This window comes from Notolepis coatsorum, assembly GCF_963971535.1.
Source record: "Notolepis coatsorum genome assembly, chromosome: 8".
NCBI classification, from domain to species: Eukaryota; Metazoa; Chordata; class Actinopteri; order Aulopiformes; family Paralepididae; genus Notolepis; species Notolepis coatsorum.
Window position 1 is genome coordinate 30,501,910 of NC_140172.1, and position 13,978 is coordinate 30,515,887.

General features: G+C 42.2%; 1 protein-coding gene across 1 annotated transcript in view; it reads right to left on the reverse strand.

The window, feature by feature from the left end:
• The window catches only part of castor2 (cytosolic arginine sensor for mTORC1 subunit 2), a 70,407-nt gene extending 62,027 nt beyond the window's left edge, over positions 1–8,380 (reverse strand). The window contains exon 1 of the mRNA XM_084319672.1: positions 8,107–8,380. Coding sequence (XP_084175798.1) covers positions 8,107–8,219 — 113 coding nt within the window. The 5' untranslated portion in view covers positions 8,220–8,380. The remainder of the gene's footprint in view (positions 1–8,106) is intronic.
• Between the last annotated feature and the right edge of the window lie 5,598 nt (positions 8,381–13,978).

Consider the following 13,978-nt stretch of genomic DNA (forward strand, 5'->3'; position numbering starts at 1 on the left):
GGTAACAGCAGAGGCGGGTGCAAGCGGTGTGACATAATTGGCAGAATCGACTGTCAATCAAAATTGTTCTGTTGCATTGCATTGGTTGAGAGCTCTGGTTGAGACAATAGTATCCAGCTGCAGCCCGGCAGACCATACTGGGAGAGATAGTGCTATTTCTTGATGTTTCCTTTTTTTAAGTAAGTAAAGAGGCCTATGTTCATATCGGTGAGGACAATTTGTAACACAAAAAGAGAACCTATTTATTTAATATTTTATTTATTAATTTTATTATTATTATTTTATTTGTTGCCATGGCTAAAATAATAGTCAAGCATAGGGCTAAAACATTTTCATAAACAATATAATTTTTTGTTATTTGGTTATAATAAGGGCTTTTCTATGCATTTGTCTGATTGATTGATTGATTGAAAGCTTTATTGACAGATTGCAGAGTGGGTACAATACAGTACAGCTCAGTGGACCAGAAAAAGACTTTAGGCTTTTTTACATAAGGGTCCTCCATTTTCAATTCATCAAAACATTTAGAGACATACAAATATACAGTAGTTTAAAAAAATAAATAAAAAAAGATATTACAAAAAATATATATTACAAAGAAAATCATATCGGTGCATCCCTACTAATAACGTTAAATCCCAAAAAGTATTCCAAGCTACATGCTACAGGCATAGCTTCAGGCTAACAAAAAAGTCCACCCATGATGAAAAAAACAACAACACCGGTCTGTAACAGGGAACACTGCATTATCGAGATAGCGCATCTACGAGGATCTGGCCGGTAATGCACTTTTCCGAATCCCAAGACTAGAGTAGGGTAAATCTGCAGTGCCGCTCGGTGACATCGAGTAGGATATTACAATGGAATAAAAGCCAAAACAACCTTACCACGTATATACTTACGCTGACATTCAGACTTTAATTAATAGGTTCGAACGTTCGGTGAAAAAAAAATAAAGGATGCGCACGGGGTTGAGGTGATGTGAATGCGAGGCGCTCTGCTCAACCAGTATGGTCTGCCGGGCTGCAGCGGGATACTATTTCTCAACCAGAGCTCTATTTTGATTGACAGGCGATTCTGCCAATTACGTCACACCGCTTGCACCCGCCTCTGCTGTTACCACCAATCGGCAAGCCTCAACAGACTTACCGTAGCTACCGGGGACTCCCCGCCGAGGAAGTAATCGGTAACAAGGTTTCCGTAGGTGAACCTGCAGAAGGATCATTATTAATGAATACCATCCTTTTTCGGCCACGGAGCGCGAGCTTCATGGCGGGAGGTGGTTGCGTTGGAAACAACAGCAGGCGCACTGTCCACCGTCTACCTCGGAACGGTGGTAGGGCGGACGGGCGGCAGGCGTGTTGGGAGCCCGGCCGTTCCGAGGTAGACTGTGGACGGGTCTGTTGAGCCGAGGCGTGCGCCTCTCCTCCCGGCTCCCCTCCCCGTCGACCAAGAGTGAATACCTGTTATTGAACGTGTAACACTAACTATATAAGTTAACGTTAATGCCACAAAACTAATGCATTTGTTTATCTAGCCCCTTACGTGACTGCAAGGGCTATTGTTTATCATACTTTGATTCAGTAGCTTGTTTATTTTCTTCTGAGTGCTTTGTTTAATTACATGTTTACATGAACAGCCACCACTGTAAACAACATGTTTTCACCAATAGACTATGCAATGCCGCCCTCCGTAGGATCTATAATAATACAATAAAAAAAAAAATTATTATTAAAAAAATGAAAAAAAAAGATTTATTAAAAAAAAAATGTATTAAAAAATTTAAAAAAACGAACGTTCGAACGTTCGTTCGATAAACCCTGGCGAACGTTCGAACCCTAAAAACAGGGTTCGGGCTCAGCCTTACCATGTATATACTGTATACGTGGTTGGCCCTCAAGCGTTGGATCCGAAACACGAATATACGTGGTTGGCCACGAATGTGTTAAACCACGTCTTCTAAGTAACTATTTTAATATATGTAAAGCACTTTGAAATTGCCTCTGTGTATGAATGGTGCTATTTAAATAAATTTGCCTCGCCTTGCCTAAGCAAATCAGAGATAATATATTACCAGCATATATATAATGCCATTTAGTTCTGCTGCAATATAGACTAACATTATCTCTCTATTGGTGCACTGCCAAGTTGCAAGTAATAAACAACAATCTACCCGTCTTGGTTGTTCTTAACTTATGGTTCCTTCCTATATCACCATGTTTATAATCCTTGGTAGTTGGTACAGATGCTTTTTTCTTCTGAACAATAAGTTAGAATAATGAATATTCTAAGTATAAAGCACTCCTCCATTTATTAATCAAGTGAAATGGTCTAGAAAGGGGGAACTAATAATCATTATTTGGTGTCATAATACACCATCCTGTCTCTCCTTGACAACGTTTGGGATCATGAAATGTTGGGAACATTCAAAAGGTGGAAACGTTCCATTAAGATACATTGAGGTCAAAGGTCAAGGGAGCCCTTTGCATAATTTTGGATAACTATTTAGCCCCAGGTAAGCATGCTATGGTTGGTATATATCTAAGAACTCCTCAACGTCTCTACTAGTCTACAAAAAAAATTCAGCATGGGAGTCAATGTGGTTCTCCTGGACAGTTGCGCATTTTAAAACAATAACGTTAGCGCCACGCATGTAGCCATGGCAGACTATTTGATTCCTTAAGGGCTCGAAATTGCCTGGGTTTTGGTCATATGCTCCCGAAATGCTCCCGCTGTTTGGCTGCTTCTATGTGCAGTGAAAACTACTCCAATGCTTTAGAACCTAGTGATTGATTTAGTTCAGGGTAAGCTAAGATTAGCCGCGGAGCTAGCACTAGCTAACATGAGCTAACGCTAGCTAATCAAGCTCACAGAGAGAGATAAACAGCTGACAGCAGGTAGTACAGGTACAAATACAATAAAAAAGGGGGTGGGGGCTGTTGTGTAAACCTTGTACTCTTTAGTTCACATATAATAAGAGACGGTGCGTGCGTGCGTGTGTGAGAGAGACAGAGAAGTCAGAGGAATAACGACCTGTTGAATGCAACTACGGTTCAATAGATTAAATTAGTTTAAGATATTGAACTGTAGTTACATTCAACAGGTCGTTATTCAATAGATTAAATTAGTTTAAGAATAAACAAATAAATACATTTTAAGAGAATCTCAAATACATTATTTTATTTAAGTGTAGGCTATAGTTAATGTTTTATTTTTTAGAGTTTTTGTATTTTTCTGACATGGGGGCTCAACAATAAATGACAATCAGAAATGTCAAGTTGCATGTTGTTATTCTAACCAGCTTAGTTCTGTTGCATTTCCAATTTATTCATTTAAATTATAATTTGAGCAGGAATTGATAAGGGAATCGGCAAAGAATCGGATCGATAAGCAGAATCGATAATGGAATCGTATCGATAAAATCCTATCAATTCCCATCCCTAGGTAGTACAGGTACAAATACAATAAAAAAGGGGGTGGGGGCTGTTGTGTAAACCTTGTACTCTTTAGTTCACATATAATAAGAGACAGAGAGCGTGTGATGATCACGTTGACTGTTGTTTACTAGTCGGTAAGCCAGGAAGTACCGTGCAACATACAAACATGTCCGTGTAGCAACACAAGCCAATACCTTACAGGACAGGGGCCCGGGGAGGGAGCTCTGTGTGTGTGCGTGTGTGTTTGTGCGTTAGGGATGCACCGATATGAAAATTGGCCACCGATACCGATTGTTCAACTAACACAATCGGCCGATACCGATACTTGTGGCAAAAAATAAGTATTTGTAATTTTTTTTAATATATATATTTTTTTTTATATATTTTTTTTTGAACATATCTTTTTTTTAAATGAAACTACTGTATATTTGTATGTGTATGTTTGTATTTGTAGGCCTCTTTACTTACTTAAAAAAAGGAAACATCAAGAAATATGTTTATGGTATTAATTCCACCATGCCATGTATCACTATCCCTCTCCCAGAATCGTCTGGCGGCCTGCAGATGGATACTATTCTCTCAACCAGAGCTTTCAACCAATGCAATAGAACCATTTTGATTGACAGTCGATTCTGCCAATTACGCCACACCGCTAGCACCCACCTCCTGCTGTTCTTACCACCAATCGGCAAGCGTTTATTCATTTTCTACTTCCGGGCATGCCGCCATTGATCTGCTTGCGAGAGCACAACAAACTTAACGTAGCTAATACGTTAGCTGCCCGCCGACCATCGCTCCACAGGATGACCAAACGAGACACAATGATTTTACTGCAACAAATGTTATAATAAAACAAAGCCTTTCTATACATTTGTCTGGTTGAAAACTTTATTAACAGATTGCAGAATGGGTAGTTGGGTACGGAATGAGCAACGGAATGGAACTGAGCTATGAACGGAGTAATGCCTTGCTTGCTATCTTCGGGTAAATAATATGCTGATGTTATTGAACGTGTAACACTAACTATATAACGTTAATGCCACAAAACGAATGTTTGTGTCATTTTAACAGCAGATACTTTCTTAAATGCCATCTTCCCGAGAGAGGGGTGTTGACGGGGAGCTGTGATGGGTTCGCTTGGTTGTGTTATTAATAGCATTGAACAGTTAACCGAAAGCTAGCGTTAACTAACGTTAAAGGTTTAGCCATAACGTTACGTTGGCTAAAGTTGGGGCTATTCATAATCCAGCAATAATGGCTGCAGACCTGCAAGCAAAGTACAGCAAGTTGGCAAAGGAGTATTCCAACGTAAATCACATTTTCACCAGTAACGTTAGTCTTCTATCTCCCGGTAGCTCATGCTAGCTAACCTAGCTCATGTTAGCGTCGTCACTGAGCGACCACCTCGCGTACACAATTAATTAGGGATGCCCCGATCGATCGGCCATCGATCGTTATCGGCCGATAATCAGTATAAATATGCGATCGGGGAATTCCGATAATGAGTCATATTCGCCGATCGCGGAAACTGATCAAGTGGATATCTCACTCGCTTGTCTCAAACGCACAGGACCTGCAAACTGCTCCTCCTCCCTAGCCCCGCCCGTACCCGTGTAGAGTTTGTAAACACGCTGAGTCTAGATAGTGCATTCGACCTGAGCTAACGTTAGCTACCTAGCTATCGTTACTGTTTTATTTTCGCCGATCGTCAAAACAGATCTCACTCGCTGAGTTCTGTCTCAGACACCGGGAGCTGCACACAGTGCTGCGCGTCTGCTCCTCCTCCAGCTCCTCCCGCACGCATGTAAACACGGGTCTAGTCTAGTCTAGTGGGACGGGACCTCCATGAGCTAACGTTAGCTACCGCTACAAAATGACCCAGTCAACTATTCACTTTTAGTTTAATACATGATGAGGCATTGTCTAACTGAACGGTATCTAGCCGGCTAGCTACTGATAGCTCCTGATATCAACAAATGCTCCAGCAATAGTCTAGTTATCTAGTACTAGTGTATGATACCTCTGTTAGCTCACGTTAGCTTAGCTCACTGTTCAAAACGAAATGTCCCATTCAACTAAATAGTTCACTGAGGCGTTGTCTTAACGTTATATTTCCGGCTAGCAGTAGCTACAGACAGCTCCTGATATCAATGTCTTATAACACTCATTCGATGCATATTCGAAGCCCGGCTTGCGTCGCAGTCATTAACGGGGATAGCTGAGGGAGTAGGGTATATCTGCAGAGCCTAGGGTAAATCTGCAGAGCCGAATGTGATTTGATCAAAGCAGAGTATGTACACACAGACAGTGGAGATAGCGAGCATTTTGACTTGTTGCGTGGTGGCGATGTCTCGCAGATAATACAAGTACAAGTCTAATTATATAATATATATATTTTATAAAAAAAAGAAAAAAAAAAAAAATTATATAAAATACATTTTAATTTCTTTTTAATCAAAAACGATCGGTATCGGATCGGTATCGGCCGATATGGCTCACGACGATCGGTATCGGTGGCAAAAAACGTGATCGGGGCATCCCTACAATTAATGACATGTTGCGGACAGCCATATCGGTGACAATGTTTAGCTTTTAGTGCCAAATGATAAGAGTCTGAAGCGGAGTCTCAAAAGAGAATGTTGAATATTTAGTAGTAACTTTGATGCAGTAGCTTGTGTGTGTGTGTGTGTGGGGGACTGGGGGCGGCGCCGTTGGCAGGACGCGACTGAATTTATCGGCTACTGCCATCGGCACATTTGAGCTTATCGGCCGATAGGCCGATTGCAGTCAACAAGGCACTTATCGGCCGATACCGATACCCGACCGATACATCGGTGCACCCCTAGTGCGGGTGTGTGCGTGTGCATGTGTGTGTATGTGTCTGAAAGACCAGACACAGAGAAGACAGAGGAATAACGACAGGTTACATTCAACAGGTCGTTATTCAATAGATTAAATTAGTTTAAGAATAAAAAAAATCTAAAAATAAATTTTCTTTAAGAGAATCTCAAATACATTATTTTATTTAAGTGTAGGCTATAGTTAAATCTTTTTTTTCTTTTACAGTTTTTGTATTTTTCTGACATGGGGGCTCAACAATAAATGACAATCAGAAATGTCAAGTTGCATGTTGTTATTCTAACCAGCTTAGTTCTGTTGCATTTCCAATTTATTTATTTAAATGATTTAGCAGGAATCGATAAAGAATCGGATCGATAAGCAGAATCGATAATGGAATCGTATCGATAAAATCTTATCAATTCCCATCCCTACAGATAGTTTGATGTAGCCGCTGCCTATTCTGTGCCTGTCTTCTGAGTGGCAGGTGTAGGGGAGGACCTGCAGTCCATTTAGCTGCCACTAGGTGAAAAGGTACCGTGGGAGATTATTCCTCGCCTATTGACCCATCATAACCACTCAAGACTCAAGAGGGGTGCGCAGCCACAGACTGGGGGCCAACTACAGTTGTAATGCCAGTAACTTGGACAAAGGCATTGATGGTACCTAGCGTGCATGTCTTTGTGTGGAAGGAAACCGGAGTACCCAGAGGAAAACCCACGCAAACACAGGGAGAACATGAAAACTCAGAAAGACTCACAGAAAGTCCCCTCGTCGGGTGTGAACCCAGGCACTTCCTGCTGTGAGGCAACAGAGCTGACCATCACTGCACTAAGTTGTCTCAAAATCACTCAGCTATTTTTAAAATTCATCAAAATAGACCGATTTGAATCACAACGTGGAACACTTTGAACTAAGGCCCAAAAAGAATGTTGGGAAGCCCTTTGGGCAACCCTAGGCCTAATTTACGCATGTGTTTTTATTCGAATAACTAAATAGCCCAATTAAAACACCATGCAAAATTAACCTAAGTTATGCATTAGGCTATACACCTGTAAGCAATTGATTTACCATTGGATCTGTAAAAAGCACCAAACTACTTACAGACATAGCATAAGCTAATTATGCATGGTCAAAATCTGAATTTCATCTCAGTCATGCATTTATTTAGAATTTCAGAGGTGGTTGTGAAATAATAAACCCTACACGTTTACAAGATCACTGCCACCAAGCACCAACTGAAGTGAGTTGGTTTCCACTAGTATAAAAGCCACTATCGCAGACACACTAGTGTCAGAGTAATTCAATGGGTCCCATACAGTGTAGAAGTGCAATACGAAAATGCAGAGCAGTGGTGGTTACATCGGTTACATCTGTAGCTGAATAGAGTTTAAGCTATACGGAACAGTTTTATTCCCAAGCCTTCAAAAACAGCAAGCGATTGCTGTATAACGAATACAGTTGTATTCAAAAGAAAATATCTCTAGCGAGCTACAGATGGCAACAAAAGCAAAATGACACTACAAAACAGGGGCAGGTATAGGCCTATAGAAAAACATAAGCCTCCCGATTTCGCATGCAAGAATAACTTCTGGCCATTCTCCTTTCATAGCTTTAAAAATAACCACATTACTGAAATCAGAAGTGAAATCACAATGCTGTTTTACCACCGTGAGGTTAGGCATGGTGGGCTACGTGCAGCCTCATCATTAATTTGCAAAAACAACAACAGTATAAACGCGACAATGTAACGTTATAGCGTCGTAGCGATTGCTTGCAGGAATGAAATAAGTGTCTATGCATTGATACTGTATCTGCAGGTTCTTCTTACCTTGTTTTAGAGGCCAAGAACGCGAGTTTTATTAATCCATGGGTGCAGATTTGGATCCCCTCTTTTGCTATACTGGCCACTTTCAAGCTATGTTCTAAAATATGGAGCTCCATCTTCTACACGTCTTCTCATTTGAGGAGCATCTAAAATCTAAATGTGTCGTTTCAAATGAAAAGCATAAATAAATAAATACACAGTATATAGCTAAAGCTTATTAAAGAGTAAAAGAAAGAGAGAGAAGCAGGGTGGAATAAAGAAAGCAATGAGGTAAACGGGACCAGTGTCAGAACGAGTAGCCCCGCAACCCGCTTTGACTTCCGGATGACGTTTTTCAAAGTAAACGTCGTCACGACAAGCCTTTAATTAGAAAGTATCAAACTAAAAGAAAGGTTGTCTTGTTATTATTATATTATTGAATTAAACTGAAAATGTGCTTTCCTCCAAAAGCGTCGTTTTAATTCTTGATACATAATTTAACATGGAACTAGTATTAGACAGAACCGGGGTATTGGAAATTCGTTAGTATATCCAGAATATTAATGTGCATGTAAATACACTCATTTTGGTATTATTTTACAGTAGTGTGTAACAATACATTTTCATACTTAAACATAACTTGTGTTTTCGAGGACACACTAAGTGTTTCTCCAAAAGATTATCCCCACCCTTTGGTACAAGTAATAATTGGTAAATAATTGGAGTGCGATCTTGAATAAGCAAACTCACTGGGCCACCCACAACCCAACAATAAATGTGAATATAGTTGTACCTGAAACGAATTCACACTATATTGGGTTAGTGTTAGGATTGTAGTGAGAGTAATTTGTGAAACCTTCCCCACTGTATATAATCTCAAAACCACTAAAATGTAGTGTAAGTACAAGTATACCACTGTTATTATTTTAACTAAAGGTTCTGATTATTTTTCATCGGTTAATTTCATTGTACAACCAGATTATTTTATAAAAATGCACTAATTTCTGCACTTTTATTTTGAAGGCAAAATCACCAAATGGAATTAAAATCTCTGCCAGTTTCCAGTGGCTTCACACAGAAAGAGAAGGAAAAACTCTCCAACAGGGATTGGAGTCGTTAGCAGCTGGTAGGCTAACAGTGAAATAAACAACTTGCCAATCAAGAGAAAGGGGAGGACTTGCGGTGCAGTGGGGCATGTTGGGGCATGTAGTCATAGCCTGTCATCGATAGACCACTGCACTTCCGCGTTACATTGAAATCAGAGAGGGGGGGGGGGGAGCAAATGAATGAATGTGGATGTGAGAGCCTTGATGTAAGTGGTTGCAGCTACGGCTGTGGGGGTGCTGGAGACATGATCGAATAGACTTTTATGCGCCTGAGTCTCCTGAACACGGCGCGACCAATTCCAAATCGATCCGAACTAAATCGGCGAGCTAAAGTCCCTTTTTCAGCACTTACTCCCCATACGCATGCACAGATTGCCAGAACGGCGCGCAAATGAATGTTGAATGTTCCATCAGAGGGGGGAGCTTGTGCCTGCTTTGGTGGCCAGTGTCCTTTCAGTCGAACAGGATAATGGAAAAATTATCCCACTCAATGGCCAGACGGTCCGTGTACGTTTTGATAGTTTGTTTTTCGTGATCTATATGTGCAGTCGGCCTTGAGGCAAGTGCGCAGCCAGGGAAAAACATTAAATATCTTCACTCTTATAGAGTGTAGTGTCACCAAACTCACTTAACAGATACATTTTATCCTACTGGTTATACTAACACTTAGATTAAAAAAAATATATATATATTTTTCCATTCATACATTGTCGTGTTAGTACCGTGAGTGTTTTTGGAGTGTATAGCAGTAATTCCTAGAACGCGAGTTATAGCCCCCGACGCATATTACACATAATCGATTGCCATTTTGTTCCTATACACGCTATATTAAAAAATTCATATGCATATGCTCCATCATGCGTGAAGGAAAGGGGGGGGGGGGTCGTTTATGATTCCTTGATTGTCAGTAACGGCTTTCCTTAGTAAGACATCATACGTTGAGCAGATGGATTGCAATGAAATAAATGGACAATCGAGCTGGAATTAACGCTAGATTCCTCTTACCTGTGGCCGATGCGTCTGGTGAAAAAAAAATTCCAATTATTTGATCCATTTTCCGTTTGTATGACGCAATAAACGCCGAAAGCATATTGATTCTTGCGTCTCGAAAGCGATCAAATGCACTCGAGTGTTTGTCTTGATCAACATAACAAGATATCTCTGCCGGAGGATTTCCCCCGATGCACAGAGCGCCACATCCGGTTTAGAGTTGAGTGCAACTCGCCCGAAATCCACCAGGCGGCGGTATTGAGGCGTTGAAATATCAGACAGGGTCCAGCTGGCTCCCGGAGCCTTCCTGGATGAATTATGAATGCCAATAGCGAATAAAGGAAATAACGATCATAAAAACGAGTAAACTCGTTGTTGGCGTTTATTCGATTGGCGGGCAATAACGAGTAAACTCGTTTTTGGCGCAAGATGTGTTACATTAAGCAGGATCCAACATTAAAACACCAGTACAACATACAATACAGGACCCACATCACAGCACAGTAAACATAACATATTACACATTCCATGTCCACAGTAATAAATAAATGAATCATAGACATAGTATTATACATATTATTATCTTACATCTACCTCTGTATGCATTACACTCTGTATGTATTAGCACTCCGAGATTGTTTCACAATGAAAAGTGCTTTATAAATAAGATTATTCATTATTTTCTGATTATTATTATTACATGAACTGACACTCATTCCTGTCCACTCTATTGACCTTTATTGTATTTTATTGTGCCTTGCTGCAAGCTGAGTTTCCCATTGTGTGACAATAAATATCTGAACTTAACTGAACTGATCATTAAGGTGGGATTAGTGGTGCATGGATATAGACAGATCACACCTGTACATTGGCCATTCGAAATAGTTTAAATCGATATGTGTGCCGGCTCCTTAGAGCCACTTAATCTCAATCCACAGTCACTTAATACACATGTGCCACTCAGAATCATTCAATCAAGCAGGTGTGGTTTCTCATTAGGGCTTATAAGGCTACTAAATGAGATCACCTTTCTCTTGGACAAAAATGGCAGCTGTTCTAGTGACACTCAGAGACGCTCACGGAGCGATAACCTTCACAGTTACCAAAGAGACAGCAGAAATACTAACAAATGGTGAGTAAACAAGTAAAGTGTAAATCAAATGTCATGTAACAATTATTACTGTAGGAATGGACTTTGTTATTTGATACATCTGCTTTTTCAGATAGAACGTATGCGGCTCAGATAATGATGCAAGCCATTTAAATAATTTAAAAGCAAATAAATGACTAATTCAAATGTTTATATTAATAACACTTTTATTGTGTTTCTCCATTCATGTAATTATTTGCAGCTACAACCCCACGAGCGCTCACTGAATGCCCTCCAGTAGCCAGGCCACCTTTGTTAATGCATTTCCAGTTGGAGCTTCTTTTCCAGTTGGAGCTTCTTTTTCTTAACAACTGTGCTCTTCCACAGATAATGGATGACTTATTTGGGTCCTGTGGGGTCGGGAAGACACCACCAGGCACCATTGTGTCAAGCCCTCTATTCCCCAGGAAGAGGGGTTCGAGTGCCACTACTACATCCTCTGGCCAACTCCCGAGCTTCCCTGAGGAGACGCCTGGTCCTGGTGCTCCAGAGGTCCCTGAAGAGCAGCCTGGTCCTGGTGCTCCAGAGGTCCCTGAAGAGCAGCCTGGTCCTGGTGCTCCAGAGGTCCCTGAAGAGCAGCCTGGTCCTGGTGCTCCAGAGGTCCCTGAAGAGCAGCCTGGTCCTGGTGCTCCAGAGGTCCCTGAAGAGCAGCCTGGTCCTGGTGCTCCAGAGGTCCCTGAGGAGCAGCCTGGTCCTGGTGCTCCAGAGGTCCCTGAAGAGCAGCCTGGTCCTGGTGCTCCAGAGGTCCCTGAAGAGCAGCCTGGTCCTGGTGCTCCAGAGGTCCCTGAAGAGCAGCCTGGTCCTGGTGCTCCAGAGGTCCCTGAGGAGCAGCCTGGTCCTGGTGCTCCAGAGGTCCCTGAAGAGCAGCCTGGTCCTGGTGCTCCAGAGGTCCCTGAAGAGCAGCCTGGTCCTGGTGCTCCAGAGGTCCCTGAGGAGACGCCTGGTCCTGGTGCTCCAGAGGTCCCTGAAGAGCAGCCTGGTCCTGGTGCTCCAGAGGTCCCTGAAGAGCAGCCTGGTCCTGGTGCTCCAGAGGTCCCTGAGGAGCAGCCTGGTCCTGGTGCTCCAGAGGTCCCTGAGGAGCAGCCTGGTCCCTCTACGGCCCTGCCCAGCACCACGGCCCTGCCCAGATCGATGAGTCGGAGAGGAGTCCGTGTTTCTCCGAGACTTATGATTCTCATGCGGAGAGACGGACGGTGGTGTTGCAGGCCATGGCGATGCCCGATCAGGACCGACGGAGAAGGACAAAGGAGAGAAGGAGGAGAGCATTTGAGACACAACTTTTACTTCTCACCCAAAACAATAACACACTTTTAACTAGTCTCAATCACACCATCACCCAACTCACTAATACACTCCAATAAATCGGTAGCCAGCAGAAAACACTTATAACACTCTTGTCATCACAGTCACCAGGTAACTAACATTTCATGCATGCCACTTTTGAGTTTCCTTTTCTTTTTTTGCAATGTTTTGGTTGTCACAGTTCCTGCCTGGATTCTCTCTCTCTCTCTCTCTCTCTCTCTCTCTCTCTCTCTCTCTCTCTCTCTCTCTCTCTCTCTCTCTCTCTCTCTCTCGTCCTTCCCCTGCAGGGCCACTGGAGGGTACTGGGTGAGCACTGAAGGTGGCCTGGCTACTGGAGGGCATGGAGTGAGTGCTGGTGGGGTTGTAGCTGCAAATTACATGAATGGAGAAACACAATAAAAGTGTTATTAATATAAACATTTGAATGAGTAATTTATTTGCTTTTAAATGATTTCCCATTGTTGACAGAATCCGGCTATAGGGCGACAATAATGTGGTCAAGAGGCATGGTTTCTATCTTTAGCCTTTAACTGGCGTGGTTTATTTATTCACATGGTATGAGCAGCAGTTCTAGAGTTCTCCTCTCACTGAGAGGCTGGGGGGAAAGAGGTAGAGTAGGAGGAGACATCTCTATTTATAATCGCCACCTGGTGGTGTTCTTGAGTGGCTCCGCCTAGAGCGCCCTCTAGTGGAAACAGTTATATATGCAGTTAGACAGTTACTAACAATCCTACATAGAACCTCTGACTTCAACACCCATACCTCTGGCTTGCTTCAATATGTGAGCCGCATACGTTCTATCTGAAAAAGCAGATGTATCAAATGTCTGCATATTGGGTTCAGTACAAACCGTTATAGTTGTAGTGTCTGTGTCAAAGCATGTCTTTTATTCCCTGCTAACCAGGGAATTCTAAACAAAATGTATTCAAGGTTTCTAGCACTAACAATGTTGTCTCACAACAAATAGGGCAGTGGTTGGTTGGCCACTTTCGTCCCCTTGACGTGACTCAGTACCTCTGGGGACCACTGATGCTCCGAGATCCCCTGCTGGTTTAGCCTGGGTTTTAAATCTCCCAGTTTCCTTGAGCTGCCCCACACGGAGGCACAGCAGGGGTCTTGATGATGAAATACACTGTACAAAGTCAATGCATGTAATCCATGCCTGGTGACAAATACTCGATGTCACATCACCCTGTGGGATATGGCCCATCAGCAAAAAAAAAGATCTAAAAAAAACAATCAAGTGTGTGGCATTGGCAGAGGTGATGTTTACAAACTGAGACAGATTAGATCCCGACGATGATTTGCACCTCTGTCCTGGTCTACTGCTCGTGATCGGCTTCCACCT